This window comes from Erithacus rubecula (genome assembly GCF_903797595.1).
Source record: "Erithacus rubecula genome assembly, chromosome: 3".
Lineage (NCBI taxonomy): Eukaryota > Metazoa > Chordata > Aves > Passeriformes > Muscicapidae > Erithacus > Erithacus rubecula.
The window spans coordinates 84,878,862-84,901,980 of NC_136689.1; the positions used below are offsets into that span (position 1 = coordinate 84,878,862).

The following is a 23,119-nucleotide window of genomic DNA, read 5'->3' on the forward strand; positions in this document are numbered from 1 at the left end:
CCTCTCCTAAAGAGGCTACAGAAAAAACCCAATGAACAGGCTTCTGCAACTAAGAGCTCTTCTCATTTTCACTTATTCAGCAGAGGGATGCATGGTACTGCCATATATTCCCACCTTGCTACTTAAACCATCAGCTCAGCACTAAGAATTATATTGTCTCTTACTAAACTGTTATTCCACCGTCTCTGCCAAAGAAAGCTCCAAGCAGCTGTGTGAAGAGGAACAAAACTCTAGTTTCACACATTCCTAGTTACACCTGGGTTTTTTTGTGAGCAAAAGGCCAGACTCCCAACTTTCTGAGCAAAATATTTTTTAAGGTTGGACTCCAAATTGAATAATGTGGCAATTGTGCAACACTGGAAGGGCAGAGAGTGCACTACATTTTCTCTCCAGTCACATCTACTACAGTTATTAAGATTAACCATAAGACAGTTGTTTATACATATAGGAAACTTACTGCCCCAGCTTTGGGAGGGGAAAAAATACAGCTACAAAGAACAGTCCTGTCTTTCCCCAGTCCTTCCCCATGAATCATAGGGGGCATCAGTGGTCCTAAATCTACCAACTCCTTACAGTTTCCATTGACTGCAATGAATTGTCTTTGATCCTTAACTAGCAGTTATGGTGCTTGAGATGACTGCATCCCACAAACATAGAGCTTTACATTGAATATTCTACAGCATTTTCTTGTTTTTCTCAGAAGTAGACTGTTTTGCAGAAGCCATTGCTCCCTCAGGTTACTGCAATACAGTACAGTGACTATTTTTGCCACTTTCAGAAGTACAACAGTAAAAACAGCTGCTGATATCAATCTTGGTTCAATCATTTCTATCTGTCATTGAAAAAAAAATCCTTATCATCCTCTTTCACTCCTTTTGCTCTAAAATTCTACATTCTGGACCATTTTTATAAAATGTCGGTTTTCTTCTATAAATAGAACTATAGCATCAGACATGCATACTGCAAATAATGCATTTTGGATTCTGGGACTGGAGTTGCTTCGCCTAAGTTGAACATCTAAACATATACTAGTCATCCCTAAAACAGTAGATTTATATTACCTACCTTAGATACCAATCTCAAACTGAGATAGTTAAGGTAACTAAACTGACCAACTTGCACATGAACAGTACCAAAACTCAGGTCAGGACTGACATTGAAGTGCTGGAGCAAGTCCAGAGAAGGGCAGTAAAGCTGGTGAAGATTCCAGAGGGTAAGTAAGAAAGATAAGGAGAGCAGAAGAAAAGGATATTGGTATATATTGGTACTGGCAACATACCCTCATGCATCCCAAAATGCATAACACCTGCACAGACTTCAGTGCAAAAGTTAAATTGGATAGTCCACTTCTTACAGCATGTCCAAACTACAGTGGGTACATAAACATAGAAATACTTTCTGACAATTGAATTTATCAAAAGAAATCAGAGAGCGCTTATAGCAGTACACACTCCCTGGCTTTGTGCACATGGAATAGACGATCAAACTAAAGTGAACATTTCTCATGAAGGATGTAGATCCCTCGTAATTTATACACACAGACTTATGGCTATTATCAAATAATGCAAAGAGTGCAATTGCTACCATCCAATCCTTTATTCTCAAAGCTGTGTGGCACTTATTTTGTGTGATCAATCAGAGATGCTTACATGTAGACAAATTCAAAATCAGTGATAAAAGGAAGTCTGGATCGATTCTCACTGGATAAAAAACCCAGACACCACATCAATTTATTTATCCACTATGAAAAACAGCTTTAGATATTACAGACATTTGTGGGATAAAATATTCTTCCAGAACAACAGTGCACTTCTTCCTGTGCTTGGCAGCAAACCAATTCCAATGACTTAGGCAGAAGAAGATTAAGATTGATATTGCAATTGCTGCAAATGGGTACAACTCCCTCATAGCATTATGAGTTTGTGCAATTACTATAGTAAGAAAACTTTGCAGGTAACTCCAAATGCTAAACAGGAAAGGTTTGGGGAGAAGAGGTCTTCTTGAACACACAAGTGTTTGTGGCTTTTTTTCCCCTGTTTTACAAAGGACAAGCCCAAACACTTTAGGAGACGCAAAAGGAATCCCCAGAATAACTGAAACCTCATTAAAAATGAGACAGTGTTTATTATGCAAGACTGAGACAAGGAAGCTCATACAAATCCCAGTATCACATAAACTAGCTGAAAGAGACAGAGAAAATATGCATCTTCTTTCTCCACTTAGTACTTCTTTCCCATATAAGTAATAATAATTAGATAAAAGAGGTGTTTAGGGATCAAGTCTCTTGACCAATGGTTAATGGCATCCTCAGGGGAAAAAAAAGAAAGTGAAATTTCAAACCCATGGGCCAAATCAGGTACAAAAGACTGCTTAGGAAAATATACTTGGGGACTACATGCTAGACCTGCAAGCACAGGATGTGCTTCATATTTTTCTTTTTCATACATTCCCTTGCCTCTGATTATCCATCCTCAATTCTCTGTTGTTGGCGTAGCTTCTCTGTCCTGTTGTCAGAAGCAAATGAGCACAATAAAAACTCACAAAGGATCATAAAGACAAACCCCAGTGGTAATTGCAGCCTTCTGGGGTGGATAGGGAGAACTTTATGCCATGTTACATCATCTGGTAGGATCTCTACATCAACCTCTTCCTGAGAATGCTGTCAAATTTCAAATCAGTACAACTTAGGGGAGAAGGTCTCGGAGACTTCTGGAACAGGAAAAAAAACCAAAAACACTGTGTTTCTCAGCTGCAGTTGAAACACTCATCGACTTCATCCAGTGAGAAAAAAAGTAAGCAGGATGCTGCTATATGCCACCTCTCAGGAGCCAAGCCAGCCAGTTAAGCAAAATGCCCATCTTAGCCTGGTAGCATGCTACAGTGCTCTTTACTAGCAATGTCAATTCAGAAGCATTCAAAAACAAAAATGGACATACCACAAATCTCCTAATATTCGCAGAGATCATGTCAGGTTTTCTCTGCGGACCAGAAGTCACAGCTGTGGGCTTTAACACCCACAATCTCACAATTTCACAGTCAATACAAGCAGCATTCCTCTTGTAGATAAGAGATACACATCTTTTTGCAGACATAAGATGCAGGTACAGACCCCAGAGTCCCATGGAGGTAAAAAAAGCTGGAATCTTAAATTCTGTTCTGGTGTTTGTCTTGTTATTACTTGGTTGGCAGTTTATTGAATGTACAGTATTTTTTAACGGTTGCTGCCATGACACAATTCTCATGTCCAAAGCATCCTTTTCAAATTATTTCAAGGTAGGCATCAGGCAAGAATCTGAATGCTGCTGCTTTTCTAGCTCTTTAGAAGCAGCAAGGCTGACTTGACAATCTATTTTACATAGACAATATTAGTATAGAAGTGAGCTCACAGAGTTGTTTTTAACTGGAAAATATGTTGTGTACTGCCTGAGAGTGAAATCACTGAAGAGGGTGATAAGGGGCCGGGGAGTTAAAACAGTCAGGTAAGACCAATGCAGTCCATGAAATGAGAAAATAATACTTTGGATACAAAACAAGAAGGAAAAAGATGGAAGATAATAGAAAACAATGATGAATGGAAGTATGACTTTCCTCCTTAAAGTCCAACTCTTCTCTGGGCAATAATAGTATGTGATCAGTCTTACCCCATGTCATGAAGTAAGAGGATAGAAAACAATCTCCAAAGTCCTAGAATGTGGAGCTCAGCATTAAGAGGATGTGAAAATGGCTGAAAAACTCCTTAACCAGAATTTCCTTTAAAACTTGGGCTTAAAAGGTGTTCTAGCAAAATGGAGAAAAATATAACTAATAAAAATAAAATCATGGCAGCCACATAGCACTATAGAAGCCCTCTGGGTTTTCAAAGTTATTTTAGGGCCTCTTAGTTTGCTTCTATTTTTGCTCTCAGAAATAGAATTGCATATGTAAAGACCAAAGAGTTTTCTTTCGCAGTAGCCTGTCACCCACAGAGTTAATTTGCTGGTTTGTTTTTTTTTTTCCCTTCACATTACCAGCTTTCTAGGTACATCACACCCCTTACACAGATATAAAGTATAACAAAACCAGGGTGCTGCATATAATGCTGCTCTGCCTTACAAAGCTCTTTCCTGTAGCCAAATCACCTGCCCATAGTAGCAGAAAGAAAACAAAATAATCCCTTTGCATTGTTATGAAATCAGCAAACCCGTAAGAACATATCTAGAGCAGAGAGCCTGAGGAAAGGGAAGAAACTTCATTCTTTATTATTCAAGAAATTCAGAAAATATATTAATAAATTTGCTAGAACCCTACTTCTATTAGTCATTTAGTCCAGTCCATTAGTCATTTTGGCCCAGTACAAACTACTGGTGGGATGCAGAAGAAAGTACAGAGAGTGACTGCTTAATTTTGCATCTGACTAGCAGTTCACTCTCCTGACTTGCATCCATTTTTTTTGTCTTTAGTTTCGTTTCAGAGAACTCAGCTTTGGTGGTCATTTTTATCAGCAGCCCTAGCTTACTGTATCTACCACAGGTAGCTTATGTAATTTATGTTTTTAATTTTTCTGCAAAGCACCTAGTACGATGGTGAGAAGCTCCATTTAAAATTACCTACATAAATAAGCAAATATAACACCATTAGCATAACAGATTGCACTCAATAAACTATAAATACTGTAAGTTCAGAAAGTTTAGTGGCAGTGGGACTACCAATGCGTGGAGGAACATGTATTAATTTTCTAATAGGTCTAACAGACCTTAAATTGTTGAGTAACTCAATAATAATCTCACATTTTTCCAGGAAGAATTTAGGATTCTCATTTTCTTCTATACATTGTATCAGTAGCTTTTCCTGGGCGACACACTTGTGCTAGACCCAAAAGCTTTGAAGTTATAGATAGCCAAAATCCATCTACCACAACTCCTCTGACACTACTAACAGTGGGAATAATGAATGGGACCAGTTGAGATCAAAATTTCCTTATGCAACACCTTCAGAAAGCTGATCTCTACCAAATGATATCCCGTATCCTGATTTTCCAGCCCTGGATCCTCCAGTCAGTGCAAGTCTCAAGCAAATTGAACATCCACTCAGAGCACTGACAGAAGGGCACATTCCAGGGCATCAGTTAGCATCTTACAGCTCTACTTTCAGAGACAGAACCCCCAGCCCAGCTGGGACCCCAGACAGGCCACATGCCATAGGCATTATCCTGAGCTGCTGTGAGCCTGGCTTTGACCATGTTCACCTGCCTGCCTTGCTGCCTGCTCAAAGTGACCTGTCTTCACCACAGCTCATACTGTGCACGTGTCTGTCCCCACTGCTCAGCTCCACATTCGGCATTTGGACTTCAAGTGACTGTCAGCAACTCCAGTCTGCCAGTACCAGAGGTGTACCTCTGGAAAAAGGCATGGAAGGAGCCCATGGGAGATAGTAAGAGCACATGACCAAAGCTGGTAGAGCATTATTTATGCCACATCTCATCTCATGGCACCCTTACGAGCTGTCTTCACACACAGAATGCCCTATCAGCTAAGTCTACTGGCCTCTGTTCACCAAAAAATGCTTTGCTGATTTTTCTTTTCCTTCTAAAAAGTGACACTGATCTGCATGCTACACAGAATAAATCAGGAGGGCAATTCTTTCACTGTGGTTGTAAAAACAAGTTTAACAATGCTTACATTTTGCTGTGATTAAACCTTCACAGAAAGTTGCCATTCACAAATTTTAAATTACTTACAATATGCTATGTACCTCAGTAATTATATTCTAAGTCATCAAGTTCACTCACGCTCTTTTTGTAGCAACCCACGTGTACTTGAGAAAAATTGCTTCTGAACATGCCTAATTTCTAAGTCCTCATTTTATACACTGCATGTAATCAAACTTTTTATTAAACACTGCCAAGCAATCTGTCTCATTTAAAAGGAGCATCTCAGAAAATGTAAAGGTCCATTAAGCTGTTAATTGTGCACTCTAACTCTGAATTCTTGAAAAGTTACGTTGAATACTGTTTTCCCAAATGCTTAATTCCATATTTAGCTAGTTCTACTACCACAGTTACTATATTGGTCAGGTATATAAGAAGTCAATATAGCCACATGAGCAAAATTCTTACATCTAGAAAGAGAAAACAAAAAGAGAGGATTTAATTTTCATTCTTCTTGTTTGAGTTTGATACAGGGAATTTCACTATATAGGTACAAAACATAAATCTGCTAATGTAGAAATATAACTACACCCTAAAGGCAGAGTGATTCTGCTACAGTAATGGTTTTAGTGATTTGATAGCTCAAATTCATTGCAAGTAAACGTCAATTAGACTTGAAAATGAAAGCCAAGCAACTGACATAGAAAATATTATATGCCACTGGTTTTAAATTACTTATAATGGAGGTGAAAAATACTTCAGGCTGTGAAAATAAAACTGAGATGACTCCAAAACACATAAACCACATATAAATATATTCAAAAAGATTGCTACCTCTTATAAATGGTTCTGAAACAGTCTGATAGCAGGTCTTCGTATGCAAAAAAAACTCTCCAGTGAAACATTTAAATTTGGCTATTCCAAACTCAAGAAACAGCAACTTTTTTTACATACTAGCTAATTAACTAGACCTCACTTCCTATCATGTACTTTTGCCAAATAAAATGGTATTTCTTATCCTTAAAAGACTTTATATCCATCTTTGTTTTTTGTTTGTAGCAATGTGAATCACATGATATTGAAAGTCGAGAAAGAGGAAAAGGATGAAGCACATCTAATTTCTCTAAAAGACTTGTAACTCAAAGTACAGTATTACATGAATGTTAACAGTTATTTTTCCTCTTTTTCCCTTCCTATTCAATTTGGTGTACACACTTTCTCACAACACTGAAAATGAAGTAATTAGCACTGCTAAGTGCTAATCTTGTAGAAGTTTTTGTCAAAGGAATCTCTCTCTTCCAAGCCTTAGGACCCTTCTATAGGAATATTTTTGGCCAACTAGCTTTCCAGCATCTTATTATGGCCCTACAGTTCAAAAATGGCAGGGCACCCAACAAAAATTTGTAGTCAAACCTTTTCCACTTGGGAAGGCCTGTGACAGCTCTGAATTGCCAGGCAGGAATTCCTCATACACAGCAAAGCACTTCATTGCATTGTCCACAGGGTGCAGCCACAACCAACATCTCCTCAGTATTCCAGATGCTGGCACAGATTCCAGGTGCTTTAGCCCTGCTGTTGATACTTACATGCTTACAGCTCTGGTTTTCATGGGCCACAACCAGGGGGAAGGTTACCTTTGCTCTTTTTCACACAATTGAAAAAGAAATACCTGAGGAAATCAAAAGTGCTCCAAATTTACCAAAGAAAACAATTTACAAACAGCTTTGAAATATATCAGCACTATCTTTCAAATTGCAATAGTAGTTCAGGGCTCAAGACTTCAGATTAAGAGAATTAAATTTCCAAAATTCAGTGGAGTGTGTGCTTATTTAATTAAAAGCAGATAGAATTTCATTTGCACTTCATTGTTAAGAATGCCACCTATAATATCACATTTTGACAGTGCAGCTTAACTCCAATTTATACTAAAAGCATACTTCATCAAACTCATTCTGAAGTTCATTAGGAAAGCTAAATGCCAGTACTATTTGCTATGGCAATCCCATCCCATTTAGATGTTTAAATAGGCAAACACGGTCAGATAAACTCACAGTGGATTGTGATTGTTCTATGGTTTTTCAGATGAAGTCTTCTGCATCTGAACCACTACTGTGAGCTATATGATGTATCTTTCATTTTAAATTTTCACAGGTATGGCTCAAGGCATTGAAAAACTATCTTGCTTGTACATGTACCTATAAAGTAAACCAGCTTATTTTATTTTCCTCTCAGAAACGAAGCAGCATATTATACTCATCACTGGGCTATGTCTCACACAGCAAGGACTCCTTACAGACTGACAGAAACCTTGTGCACTGCCTTCATTTTCCTCTCAGAAATGAAGCAGCATATTATACTCATCACTGGGCTATGTCCCACACAGCAAGGACTCCTCACAGACTGACAGAAACCTTGTGCACTGCCTTCAGACAATGCATATGTAAGATCAGCACAAAACTTTCCCCCTACTCAAAGAATAGAGGAGACTTAAAACAAGCAAGAGCATCCCATTTACTATGGGCATTACTATGGCAGCCACTCAAGACAGCTGGCAAGTGTTCCTGGAATGCTGGAAGCCTCCCTCTTTCCTCTAAGCAACTTGGTCAGCCAAGTAGGAGGGAGAGGCACTGCCCACTGCCCCTCCCTATTTTGGTTCAGGCACATCTGGTTAGCTGAACTATACCATGGTTGTTTAGGTTTCCTTCCTTGGCTGAGGTAACCAGTTGCTGATAGATTTACAAACTCCTTTCACTGTACTTCTGCAACACATTCAGCTCATCACAAACACAGGCATTTTGTGCCAGAGTCATGGACAAAAGTGCACAAGTTACCTGCTTGTAGCACACTCTTCACATAGCAGGTACATGACCAAGAAGAGTTAGAAGGTCTGTTTTAATCTAGGCTCAGTCACTGCCTTCATACACTGTCTCAGCCACAACACTTCAGAGGTCTGTCACCTGGTCTCATTCAGTTTCAAAGCATGGTAACACTCAAATTGCTAATAAGGCAGGCTGTAACAACAGTTATTGTAAAAGTTTTGTTATGATTGCAGGTAAAAATCAAATTATCAAAACTGCCCATAAATAGCTTTTGCAGGGAATGAACTATTCCTCAAGTATGAAACATTATACTGTGTATAGGATATTGATGGAGTTCACATTTTGGCATAGAGTTTTACATATGTGGTGGGCTGTTTGGTCCTTGGGAGGCCAGACAGGCACTTCCCAGTAAGCCTGTACATGGGGACTTTAGTGTTTGCAGTGTATTGATGTGGGTGTGGGACTAAAGGCTTTACAGCCCTGCAAGATGAACTTTTTGGATTCTTGTTTTCACCTTTCACAGGAAGACAGATCTGTGTGAAATAAAATAACCTTCAGCTTTTATGAATTTACAGCAAGATTGCTTGTCTTGGAACAAGCTCTTACTGGCAGGCAGATCTCTTTCTCCTCTTGCAAGTTAGCTGGACAGTCATTGAACTGGAAGTTTCACACCCAGCTTACCAGAAAGCCAGGCACTTAAAATAAGACAGAATTGGACAACATACAAGATATTGGCACCAGGATATGGGAACCAACATGTCAGTGATTTTTATTTTTTTTTTAGCACAGGAAAAATAAGTAGGATTGTGCCTCACACCTCTGCTGCAGAATGCTTCCCTTGTTAGCACAGAAGCCTCAGCCTTATATTCTAGAGGTCAGATTTAGTATTGTTCATATCTTTGGTCTTTCTGTAGTTATGTGTTCATTTTTTTTCCTTCCTGCAAAAGAATACTGTTTTCATACATAGTTTACTCACAAGTCAGAAATATCTGGTCTGTGACCATGTTTCATACATATAAAATCTCCTTTCTATCACATAACAGGTGCAAAGAAAAAAGGTATTGAAATTTTAAACACAAAAAGGTAAAAAGAGACAAACTGAAAGAAGTCCTAAGTGGATACTTGAGAAAAGCCTGAGTGTTGAAAAGCTCTTTTGAGAACCATTGCCTGTGATCACTGGATTCATTACAAGCCTAGGGAGTCTCCATAAAATCTGAAGTATATACATCATACTCTAAACAGTGTCATCATCCAAAAGCTCGCAATAAATTCTAAACTATTCGCAACATGTTATTGAGCTGGCACTCAGTAATATCAATGATGCAATTTTCTTCTGCCTTGACACATACCAAATACACCAATAAAATCTAGCAAATTAAACCTGGAATCACTAGGTGTTATTAACCTTAATATAAAGGAGACAGTCCTGTTAAAAGTCTTGCTTCATTTATCTTTTGTATTCCTGTATCTTACCATGACTTGTGCTGCTTCTTAAAGGCAGCCTTTTATTTCAAGAATACCATCTTTGCTTACAACCTTTGAATTAGAAATAAAGCTTAAAACAGGTAAGAAACTTGAATCAATAGACTCAGCAGAGAAACAATAGAAAGAACAATGAAAGATAGAAGGAACTGATTAATACTGCCAGCATACACTACAAAGTTCTATCTGAGTTTTAGGTATTTCAGATTACCAATTAAAGTTAGTGCATTTAGCCTCAAAGAACCAAATGCTTAAAGTGAAGAAGTTTAATAAAAAAAATTTCTCTCCTTTAAGTCATTGTGGTATCCATAAATAAAAACTCTCTGTACAAAATCTCACAATCTTCTCTGATTTTTGCTCCAATCTTATAAGTATCAAAAAGTTCATGGACCACATTATCACTTTCAGCCCAGCATGACAAAAACAAACAAAATAGCTCATGTTCCAAGAAATTTATTACACTCCAGAAGAATTCCCAGAAAGATGTGCTTTCTTGCTCTCTGGAAATCCATTGTGTCCCCAGATTTCCTCTATTTATTTTAAATGCTTCTGGTCTTTTCATAGCACCCAGAACACTTGACGAGATCACATCACTATTTCAGAATCTTTTAATCTGTCTCAGTCACCAAACCCTCAATTGCAAGACTGCAGGATTTACTTCAACAAGCCCATTCTGTTTGGTCACACACTTCAGAAAGATTAAGGTAATTCAGATCAAGCCCAGAGACAGAGTAATTGAGATTGCTGTGGGAGATGAAGAATGCATTTTGGAAGTAGTATCTACAGAAGCATATCTTGTTCAGCCTATGAAAATAGGTCTCCTCTACTTAAATACATCAGAAGGGGTTAATAGTAGAACAGACCACAAAAGCCTATAAGCAACACAAAATTTTGGTGTAGGGACAAAAGAACACTGGTTTCTCAAGACCCAGTGTAAGAGTGTTCTATCCCTTCCAATGAGGAAAAATAATCAACAGTAGATGAAAAGTACTCTATAATAGCTGGAGATGAAACACAAAAACCCTGAAGCTTATGTGTATCCTCCTGCTCTTGAACCATATCAACTGGGATATGTCTCTGATGTGGCTGTCCTGAAACCTGCTCCCTAAAACCCCTACTGGGCACACACAGACTCATTTCATCCCTGTCCAGGTTAAGGTGGATGGGTTTTACCACACCCTCACCCCTTGACAGTCATTGCCCATCCTTACACTCTCATCAGTTTCTCCTGCTGCAGTACTCTGCTGGCTCTGCTCCCAGCAGTGTTTAACACATTCCCTGGGCATCCTGGAAGCCATGCAGCTGCCTGCCTTTTGCTACAGAAAAGTTTTCACCAGGGCAGCCATGGCCTCAGCAACAGGTTGCTTTATATTTAATGAACAGAGCTAGCTGGCACCTGCCTGAGGCCAAGTGCAGTCTCAGTGCTGATGGGAGGAAAAAAAGACAACTGCTAAGAGACATGGGATATTAACTGAGAATTTCAGGAAGACTGCAGGTTGCAGAGGGCAGCAAAATTAAAAAAAAAAAAAAAAAAAAAAAAAAACCAAAACTCAAAACCAAAAAACAACCCCAACAGTGTTAGGACTACAGCATCTAGCTGGCTGCTGTAAACAACCTGCTCATTAGAGAAAGGGAGCTGAAGGCTTGTGCCATCATTTGACAAGGTAAATGTGTTTGCTCTGTCTATAAGAAGGCCAGATGAGCTACTGATAGTCTGGAACAATGCAGAGAGGAAATTGGCATTATTACAGATGAGAAGGCAGCCACAGTTACACTTGATGTAACAAGCACAGAAGATAATTTTAAGGTTATATTCAAAATGAAAGCAAGAAGAAATGTGATGAAATCACTCAAACACTGTAGAGGCACCTATCCCAAAGTTACTACAACTTGTACATCATACCTGTGTCTGGAGAAAAAAATAGCAGAAGATCCTGAATACATTGCTATATTCAGGAGACAAGAAGTTCATCAGCAGTTATTATATATATATTTTTATTTTTTTTCAAAACTTATATAGTAAGTCATAAACTAGTTTGCCCTCATACATAATAATAAAAAACATAGGCAACACTAATAGCTATTCACTTAGGTAAATAAATATATTTAAATATATATACTAATATATATTACACAAATATATAAAAATATATAAATAAATGTATTTTATAATAAAACTACTTCTGTGGATACCAGTGTTTAAAGTATTAAAGATCTTGACCACTAAGGATCATGCAGCAGGAGCAACAAAAACAGTACCAAAGTGCTGAGGGAACAGAACAGTAATTAGAGTCAGAACTGACAGTCAGAATTTTGCATGGGAGCAAAAAGACTAATAGTGCAAATGATGACTGCTCTGACACCAGGAAATTCAGATTCATTGAGACACAGGCAGCAGGCACCATGGAAGCTCTTAGGAATGCTTCAGTATGTCCTCAACAGCTAAATTATAACAATAAATTAAATACTCATATTGCTTTACAAGTGAAATTAATAAGATTCAAAATGGAGCTCAATACTGAGTTTGCTAATTTCACAGAAGGATTATTATTAAAAACTATTTTAAAGGGCCAGTAATAAATTATCTCTGTGTTTCTGAAAAAGTAGATTCATTAGTATTGTCCAAAGTTATTATTTTAAATATTACATAAGGTATGAACAGCACAAGATAAAATTTGTCAGGCAGGCACTGACATTGAATCAGTAATCATTGATCACACATTGATCACAGTGATCAGTTTCAGATGGAGCAAAACAGAAAGTGTCCATAGACTTCAAAAAAATTAGACATGAAAAAAATCAGTCGTATTTTGAACAACATACATAACTGAAGGTGGCTTTCAAAATTTCTTGACTTCACTCAGCTGGAGCACCTCTCCAATGCTACATAATTTGTGTTGAGAAACAGCAGTGCACTGAGGCCAAAACAAAGCTGTCAAGCACAACAGGTGCACACAGAGGATGGAAGAAATTATATTTGTGCTAAGTATCTGGTCTTCCAAAAGCCTTATTTGAAATACAAATAATCATGTAAGCCAGTAATGAAGTTGTCAGGCTCCCCTGGAGTTGGCAGAGGAGCAGCTAGTGCTCCCAGCAGCCAGGCAGGACAATGTCACTGCTCCCTGAACATCCAAGGCAACACACACGTCACCAGAAACGTCACCCACTGGTGTCTCACAATGCTGCTTGCTAGGAAAAGCAGCTGCAAACACGGAGGAGAGAAGAGCACTGCTTCTATAAGTATTGTACAGCCTTGGGAGGGGAAAAAAACCCTTCCATATAAATCCTGAAAAAGACAAAGATATGGAGAAAATGGAAAAATGGCATTTGCATTGGAGAAGTTTCATTATTTTTATCAGTGTTTTGTTCCAGCTGGACTACCTCATTCATTAGCTCATGTGCCCTTTCACAGACCTCCCCATGGGCACAGAGGCCATTGGGTTCCTGCCAAAAAAAGCAGCTGAGGAGGCATCAAGGCTGTGTGCATTTAAAAAAACGTGAACTAAACTGGTAGCCTGAATCCAAGTAAGCCTGTACCACTCTCCCTACTCTGAATCTAGAAATTCTGAAACTAGAGAGCAATAGCACAGAAAGATCACATTTAAACTTAGTCTTCATAGTTTCTTTGTCACAGACATATTATAAAAGCAGAGTCCTGAAGGCTTTTTCCTGAATCAGGAAAAAAACCAAAAAAACTGTATCCAGTCTTTTTCAGACCTCTATGCAAAACATTTTAGCCACCCATACTAATAAAACTCAGAATTTCCCCAGAAGTATTAAATCATTTTTCATGAACTAGCCATCTTGACCTCTAGCATTTAATTTATTTTACTAAAGCATTCATTTCTTTCAATAAATTAAGCATTCCATATTTGACTCTCTATGCAACAAAGATTAGTCAAAGAGCATGACAGTGCATATACCAATTTTATTTACTAGTCTCCATATATACGAAGGTATAAAACTGATTACCAAAAGTGTAACAGAAGGCATTAGAAAATTCCTTTCTAAAGCTTCAGTTTATCAAGTTAATTATTAATTCATTTATTAAAATAGAGCTGAAAGTCCAGGAGCAAAGTTCCAAAGTAAAACAAAGTGATTTTACTTGTTCTTAAAACAGTCTCCTAACTCATACAAAAATTCAGTAACTGTTACCCTGACCAGAAATTTTTTACTACTTGCATAGGATCGCAAAGAATAAATTCACCAAACGTAATGGATTGACTCATAGAAACAACTGCCTATAAAATGGAGTCCTTTGCACAAAAGACTAGATGTGGCTGAGGGAAAAATAAGAAGTATCTGCACCAAAGCCCCAGCTGTGCTGTCACTCAGCACATGACAGAGCCCACTGTGGGGTCATCAGCCACTCACTGTGGGCACGCTGGGATTCTTTAATTGCACACCTAAATAATTTCATGAACCACGAGGAAAAGATCACCCCTCTGGCCTAAGCTCTTCCAAAAATCTTATCCATTATTCCTAATTATCTTCTAACACCTCTCTCATTTGCCTCGCACAGTCACTGCAGAGAGCACAGTGACCTTTGCAGGACTTCACTGACTGTGGTATTTCAGTTGTCCCACTGAGCAGTGGGATCAGGAAAAGCAGCAATTGCAAACAGTGCTCTAAAACAAGCATGCAAAAGGGCTGAACCACCCTAGCCTGGAAACAAGGTTTACAGGTTGATGGGAGCCATTAAGGAGGACAGGATGCAGCGCTCAGATGTCACTCACTCTCCTGTCAATGACCTTTGCAAAAAACAAATCAATACTAAGCAGATACTGTATGTACTACTTCTTACTGTGTAGGAAAGGTCAACCATTTTCATGTATGTATCAGTTCCAACGTTACTGGTTTCAAACAGGGAACTGCTTAAACCTGGGAATTAAGGAAAAAACCCTATCTTGCACAAAACACCATTTAAAAATGTGCTAATTTAAAGAAAATACTTGGAATGGAAGCTTATTTCATAAGCAAGGTATGATGCTTGCAGAAGGAATCTAAAGCTCTATCTTGCTATCATGAAATGTTCTCTAAAAATACAGTGCAAATGAAATTATAAACAGCATTTATGAGATTGCTTCCTTAGCATAATCTGGTACCACCTGTGTGTTTTACCACAGAAACAAATATATTTTGAAAATACTAAGCCATTTATGGTCATTTTGTGCATGCCTACTGTACCTGTTTTTGATTTTATATACTGGCCACAGAGATAATTCTCTTGCAGTTCACTTAGATGATATATTTTGAGAGAAGCCTTTACATAAATACATGTTTTGGTTCTATATTTTAACTTGATCTCATTTAGCTCAATGCCCAATCCTTTCAGCTTCAGCAAGAAAATTCTGTAATACACATATTGCCACAGCCTAGGAGATGCTTGGTACCAAAATCATAACTGAAATTTCTGGCCTTGTTTTTAAATATATTTTTGAATTCCCAAAGTATGATTCAGTTTAACTCTACACAGGACCTGAAAGTTTAAGGGTGAACATCAAAACTCTATTACAACACTGTGTTTAAATGAGAAAGTATCCTGTTGTGTATTTTAAACATACCACAAATGTGAAACAACTTCAGTCTCGTTCTCGTTAGAAGACACTGCTGCACTATTTGATATTGCAAGTGCAAGATCCACAAGGACAATGTTTTAAAATATTCAAAAATCTAATATTTTAAAATGCTTTCATATGGGTAAAGGGTTATTTAATACTCAGTGTAACGAATTTCTGAGTTACATTTACTGAAGCATCATAAGGAGATATTGTACTCCTACTTTCTAACTGTGTGGTAGTGGATGGCAGTGGATGGTAGTGCCATACATCCATAAGCAAAGTAATAAAAAAGGATCTATAATCTTTTGACGCATACATTTAATGCATTTCAGTAATATTTATTACATTTATTACATTTCTTGCTTCCTCTTTTCAGCATTACTCATGGTTAATGTTGAGGTATGCACAATGTTCAAAATCACTCAGCAGTCCACATTGAGGAAAGAGAAGCAATGTTTTTAAGAATAAAATAGTTATTTCTAATCTTATTACACTTGAGTTGGTCAAGAGGTAAAGCATCTTATTATAATTCTGCAAATCAGAGAAAGCATTCATTGACTCCATTATTTGTTTATGTTATTCTCTTGCAAAGCCACATTCTAAGAATTCTTTCTGTCAAGTAGATATGAAGGTAAAACCAAGTCATTCAGCTTTGTACCATTGAACAGTGTACCCTGACAGATTAGAAAAGTCTGTTTTGATGCTGCTGTCACCCATATCAGCAAATCTAAATCTGAAATTAGGTTTTGTGTGAATTTTTCATTAGTTGATTGTGCCATCACATCTGAAAATCAAATGCTAAAAAAATACTTAAAAAAAAATACCATTATCTAGGAGTCAAACACTGAAAAAAAAAAAAGCCATACTTCTGACTGCAGCCATGTGCCAAAAGGTAAAAAGCCAGCAACTCATTTTAAGATTTCTTAAACTGCCTACTGAATTATTTTTTCACTGAGGAAATCCAATCTATGCACTGTGATTCAGGACAGAGCTGCCTGTCTCCCTGTCTTGTCATACTGCTTATTTTTATTAGCTGCAATGGCAGAGAAGTATAGATTTTTAATATACTTTTATTGCATTTCGGATAGCTGACTTATTGACAGTAGGTTTGGGGCATTTTCTTCCTGAATTTTTATGACTATGCCTTTTTGACGACTATGCTTTTTAAATTTTTATTGGGAGTTTAAAAATGGCTGCATTTCTTTAGGGACAGATGAAAAATTCTATCAGGTGTAATACCAAAAATGTTCATTTAGATGCAGAGGGTATTAAAAAAAAAACAAACAAAACACACAAAACCCCCCTCAGTATCACTCAGTATCACTGGTATCTTGTAATCTCCCATTCTGCCCTTAAAAATGTCTCAAGCTTTTTTAAAGCAGGACCCAAAATAAGACATGCTGAAGATATAACTTCAAGTGATCTAGCTTTTTACTCAGTGAAAGCCTATTTCTTTACTCCCTAACAACAAAGAACACACAGTACAATAGTAATTATTCTAAAAACAGTTACACTTCCTACTGTGCCTTCATAAGCAGAACTGTGAAACAGCAACATTGCAACAGCACTGAGCAAATGGAAATCAGGATGCTAACTCTGCATGCAAGCACACAGGTCTGCTCAAAAGACTCTGCAGACTGTGGGTATTGCTGTAACTGGCTGTAAGTGTCTGCTTTTGAAAACACTATCCCTCATGGGTAGTCTCTTTCATTTCACTTGGCCATACATTAATAGGTTGTCATCCTGCACAGCATAAACAGAGGGTTGTGGCAGAACCAAAAAGAAATGCTTTCTCCAGAAAGCTGGTGATGGGAAAAGGGAAACAGACTACAGCCAGCAACAGCATCCAACTAGAAATCTTGGGGTTTTTACCTTCCCATAAAAACAGTCAGAGAAAATGCATCAGAAAGGTATAAAGCAGATTTTCTACATTACAGCTATGAACACTAGAATGCTACTGATCTGAATTCTGTGATGTGTTTTGGAAAAAATATTTACTTTAAAGGAAGAAGATAAAATAGAAATCCATTACATTCTTTACTTGCCTTAAGAGTGTCATTAAAAGCAGGCAAATAAACTCAAAACATCCACATTCTGCGATAAAAACATATTTTATAAAATAGTAAGACTTTTCTGAAAAAAAACCCTAAAACCAATAACCAAGGGCCTAAGATGTATATTTTTGTCATGATGTAAATCATGACAAATCAATGGCAAGAAGTGTATCTTCAGCACACTCCACCCCAAACTTTCAAAGGAATACTTTACTTAGAGAAACAGTTCATTTTCTTGCCATACCCAGAAGCCCCAACACTCAAGTTTACATTTTTTTTTCCGTTCTACTCTTAAAAGTTATACTAAAACTGCTTTAAAAGGTATTTTATTACTCCAGTGGAAGTACCTGCTGTAAAACAATGTACAAATTCCCATAGGCTTTTTGCAAATTCTCACAAGCCATTACACCCTATTTAATCTGAATTTTAACCATGTCTTTGCACTTAGTCCCACCTTACTATCTTACTACACCATCTTACTAATAATCATTTCTGAAATTTTAAGTCCTATATCTTAATTGAAACTGTGGACTTGTATTACAGCACTAAATTAACTACAGGATTTTGAGGATTTGGGAAAAAAAGAATTTATATGATCCAAGACTTGATTGTCCAAATACCTTGTGTTTTAAAAGCGAAGTGTTTTATTTAGGTATGACAGATGACCCTTAGAAAATTGTATCACATCAAAGTCATCAAAACAGTGCAGGCCTGACCAAAATGAAAACTATCAATTGCATCATACAACATCAGAAAAAAAGATTATTCTACCTGTATCGAACATGCTCGATTGTGTCATATGTCAGCTTGCTGCTGATATTCTGACTATGAGGGTTGCCTAGGAGACAACAGAAATACAGAAATTAATCATTAATCAAAATTTTGCTATTAAATTTCTCTTTTATCAAAGTATTACACCAAGTGAGCCTAGAAGATGATAAAGATTTAATGCATACTTAACAGCAGTTCCCTGAAGCCCCTTAGTCAAGAGAAGGGACACACAACAGGGCAAAGCAATTATGATAGACCTAGAAACTTCAGCTGAATCTCTTACTAATACTTATGCAGTTCCCCTAAAAAGAATATGAAATGGCATATTCACACACATACTAAGAAAACTACAGACAGAATGCACATTCATAAATGTATTTGTGCAGTAGCTAAGAAGCAAAAGACAGGATGTGGAGAAAACAGACAATCATGATTGGGCAGAATTAATCCTTGTTTTTTCAGTGTCTAAAATTCAAGTAATTCACTGGAATAGAAATGCTATTGCAAAGTTCACAGCTGCCTTAGCCCAGCTTGCACAAGCATATATAACAATTAAGACAGCATGATTTTTTATTATTGAGCAAAAAAGGTTACTGCAAGATTCACCCAGGCACAGCACACCTTCCTGTTAGTAAATAATTAGAGAACATGGAAAAACAGTTTGGAAAGGGAATAAGGAAAAAGTTGCTATACTAACACAGTTCTGGCAGTAGGCTCCAATATTAGCTACTCTTCAAAATTTAAAAGTTACCTGAAAGTTGTTGAGTGAAGGTATTAAAATAATGATTTTAGAGCTCAAATTGAAAACCAGTACTTAAGACTTTCTATGTCTGATGTTGCATTTCTGTAATTTTCAGTTCACATATTTTCAATTTAGAAGGGAAATATCTCTTAGTTGTATTACTTTCCCTCATTTACACATGCAACAGCTCTACTGCAGTTCTTTGGACCTGTGGATTATCACCAAGAAAATAAAAAAGCTGCAAGTCAAACCCCCTTTATTCACATCTGTGTTTGTTAAATTAACTCTTCCTATACAAAATTTACTCTCCTTAGATTATGAGATGTAAATGAAAAAAAAAAAAAAAAATTGACCATGCTGGAGCTCTTATCATCATTTTAGATGAAAACAACAATAAAAAGACACAATTTGTTCTCCTATAGCATTATAGGTACTATGCAAATCTGCTCCAAACTGGCAGTACTACTATTTCTATTCACAAACACTCAATTGATTCACAAATTAATTTTTTTTCTGCTACAGATGGTACTTATTAAAAGGGTTGAGCCCAATGTTGTTTGAAATAAGTAAGATCAGAACACATATATTTCACTCTACAATGTCTGTGGTGACAGAACATTAATTTTCATATCACTGGCATGTATTTGAATAGGAGATCTTGAATGTAACAAATCGATGTATTTTGTTATAAGAGGAAAAAGCCCCTATCTCTATCAAGAATAACACTTATTTGTAGTGAAACTTAAATTTATGCTCTGGATCCCAGCCTTGCCAGCATTCAGGAAAAAGAATAGGGGGAAATGACATAATGACACATGGAAAATGAAAACTATCCAAAACTCTCAAATGGTTTGCCTAGGTGATAAGCACATGTGTGGCAGTGCTGGAGTGAACAAGCATTATCTTGTAAAACAGTGGTACCTAGTTCCCAAATGAGGAATCCCTTTGTTCCATGCATCAGGGAGCACAAGAAAGACACAAAACTAGCCAAAAGGACACATGTCCCACAGAATACACCATAGGAAATTCGATTACTTCAGTAGGACTACTCACAGCATAATACTGTGCAGTATATTTTTTTCTGATTGAGGATGACTCACTCTAATGTAAATTGTCTCACATAGTAACAATATTTCTTAAACATTGGATGCTGTTGACTTTGTATAAAATCACACTCTGAGTCTGATTCTCAGCTAGATAAAAACATTAGAAAGAAAAGAAAGGTTTAGGTAGAGGATCTGGGAATGAAGTACTTACAGGTGGTGCTGTAAGAGTTAAATGTCCACCCAGATATTACACAATTGTGTAGATACTTTTACTCACATTCCTCTGAACAGGATTGCTTTGGCAATACCTATCCTTTTTCTGAGTAGGCACCAAAGTCTAATAGTTAGGGTAGAGCAAAGTCTAATAGCACCTATTCTGTGCATAAATTCACTTGTGATCTTTGAGGTATGCTTTCTTCTAAATAAAATGCTTTTACTGAGCCACAGTATAAGCTCTTTATGATGACTCTCGGAGAAGGAGGGTGGTTCTGGATTCTGGTCCTTGCACAAGAAATTGGCTTTGCATTTTGGTGTGGAAAAAACTACAAAGAATAACCAGTGCTTATAGCTAAAATGTATTTGTTTACCCCAAGCTTGGTGACCTAACAGTCATGCAACAGAGCCATGTTTGCTTTGATCTTTCTCCTTCACCAACATCGACAGGTCCTTGGCCATCAAAGAATGCAGCTAGGGGTGACACAAAGGGCCTATGCCTCCTTCCTAAAAGCATTCCAACTACTTCAGAGCATTATTAAAAAGACTGCAGAAGGTGTTTTCCAAGAAGCTCAGGTTTGAATGATTTAGCTGGAAACTTGAGAAGACTCAGGGGATTTTGCTTTGCACTTACCATAAACATTGTTTCTGAGGTCATCAGTAAAAGCTTTAAGTAGACTCTCTGGGAAAAGTGCTGAACCAGCATGGTCAAGGTAAGTAATCCCTAAAATACAAATAAAATTACTAGTTTCAATTTTTAAAAGATTTAATGTCATTTTTTCCCACAGATTACATTGTGAAATGCACCATTCAAACACCCCTTTTCACTCACTAGCAGAAAAAAAAATAAAAAAGACATAATAGAAAGCAAGTATTTTGATCACCTGTGTATAATTTTTAATTAATCAGGTTCTTCCTTTCATGCTTAGATTTCACAATCTTTGGAAGAGAAAAATCTTTTGTTTAGCCTGTACAAAACTGAGCAAGCTGGTGTCTTCAGCTATAATACGTTGCTACTTTTAGTCATTATTTATTATGAAAACTGCTATTATCACAATGCTAATAATTATTATTAACAGCAACACATAGTGATGCTGTCTCCTCGCTGACAGGTCATGAAACTCTCTCAAGAACTGACAAGACCTAAATCATGCCTGAAGGCCAAAGACAGGACTAGTATGTTTTAATGTATTTAATCATGTCTCACCACTCTGCTGCACTTAACATACAATTCCTTTTTAAAATCTCCTTTTATATTATTATATTATTAAAATTTTAAAATAAATGCTTATTGGAAATTAAGGCTGTTTCATGTTTGGCCGTTTTAGATTTCTTAATCTTTAGCAATTATTTTTCCATTCCTCCAGTGTGTTCCGTGCTCTTTATTAGTTTTTTCATTTCCCTTACCTTAAGTATCTCAACCTATTTCAAATTTTAATAATGATGAATATGATTAAGATTAGAATTTATTAAGTATTTTAAAGGTCTTCCCTTTCCACATGGATTTAAAATTGAGTTAAGCTTTAAACGAGAAGCCTTGACACTTGGAAATATATATTATTATATATTATGTTCCTGTAGCAGTGATCCAGTGAGTAAAGCTGAGAGGCAGTGCTAATAATAAAACCAATCCAGACACCTACCCCTTATTTTCAAAAGAGAAGATTCCTTTCCTGTCTTAAAATTTCCTCACTTAAAGTGCCTAGCAGATGCAGAATTCTTAATAATGACTTGAAGTCAGTCAAGTGTTTTAAGGTCCTTCAAGGGGTGGAGTATGGACAAAACCAGGGTCAACTTAGTAGCTGTATAGGTTTTTTAAGTTTAAAAAGGAGAATGTTAGGAAGTTTCTCACAAGCAGTATGAAGCAGCACGCACAAACACTCGGGTCAAAATGCATATGGAGGTCTGTCCTGCTCAGCTCCCGAGAGCTGCTCAGCTCTCTGCAGGAATGCAGGGCTTTGGAGGGAGACAGGCACACTGCCAATGGCAGGACACAGCCAGGGCCCTGCCCAGCACTGTGGCACAGCTTCTGCCAGCAAGGGAGCAGCAGCTTTCCCTCCAGCAGGACATATGCTCACCATGGCCATCCAGGACCTGCAGCTTGGCACCAAAAGCTCAGGCATGTCCTGAGATGGAGCTAAAGCCTGGACCAACAGCCACGACCTCCACCAGCTCCAACAGCATCAGTCAGGGCAATAGGCAGCCCACAGTCACTGGCTACAGCTGGGAGAGGTGGGAAAGGCAGGGCTGGGGCTGAGAGTGGGAAGAGGCAGCCCTGAGCCAGGCACAAGTGGAAGGACTGCTGTCCTGGAAGGAACCACCCCGACCAACACTCTTGCCTCCACAAATAAAGCCTCCACAGAGATGCCATTTGGCTCTCATGGACACCAGGTGATGCCAGGTGATGCTCCTCTGGGAGTAGCTGCTGTGTTTGGACCTTTCCAGCTCCAAGGAAAGTCCCAGCACTGAAGTCATCACACAGCCCTACAGCATGAGCAAAAAACAGGCAGCCAGCTCCTCAACACAAACCATCCACTGACAACGGACAGCACTTCACATCCTGACCAACATTTCTGTGAGACAATGTGTGCTGAAAGACCTCTAGGTAAAGGCCTCTTAAGTGGTTTTTCAAATTTGATTCCTTATGTAGCTCATAATGAAGGACGATATTCAGTTCTCTGAAATGGAAGTATTAAAACCAGCTAGTCATTTTTTAAACTCCTCCTCTGGGTAAAATACTTTTAAAATCTGGGAGAAAATTTGGCTGAGGAAGGAAAAATTATTAATTCTTAAACTTTAATTTTA

At 37.6% G+C, this 23,119-nt stretch overlaps 1 protein-coding gene across 3 annotated transcripts in view; it reads right to left on the reverse strand.

Moving 5' to 3' along the window:
- MOCOS (molybdenum cofactor sulfurase) overlaps positions 1-23,119 on the reverse strand; it is a 206,150-nt gene that overhangs the window by 158,547 nt on the left and 24,484 nt on the right. For 2 of the 3 annotated variants that reach the window (XM_079300626.1, XM_079300625.1), the window contains exons 2-3: positions 20,949-21,038; positions 18,314-18,380 (exon numbers count right to left, since the gene is read on the reverse strand). In XM_079300626.1, coding sequence (XP_079156752.1) covers positions 18,314-18,380; positions 20,949-21,038 — 157 coding nt within the window. Of the gene's footprint in view, positions 1-18,313; positions 18,381-20,948; positions 21,041-23,119 lie in introns of those variants that run through there. The other variant, XM_079300627.1, reaches the window with a different exon arrangement.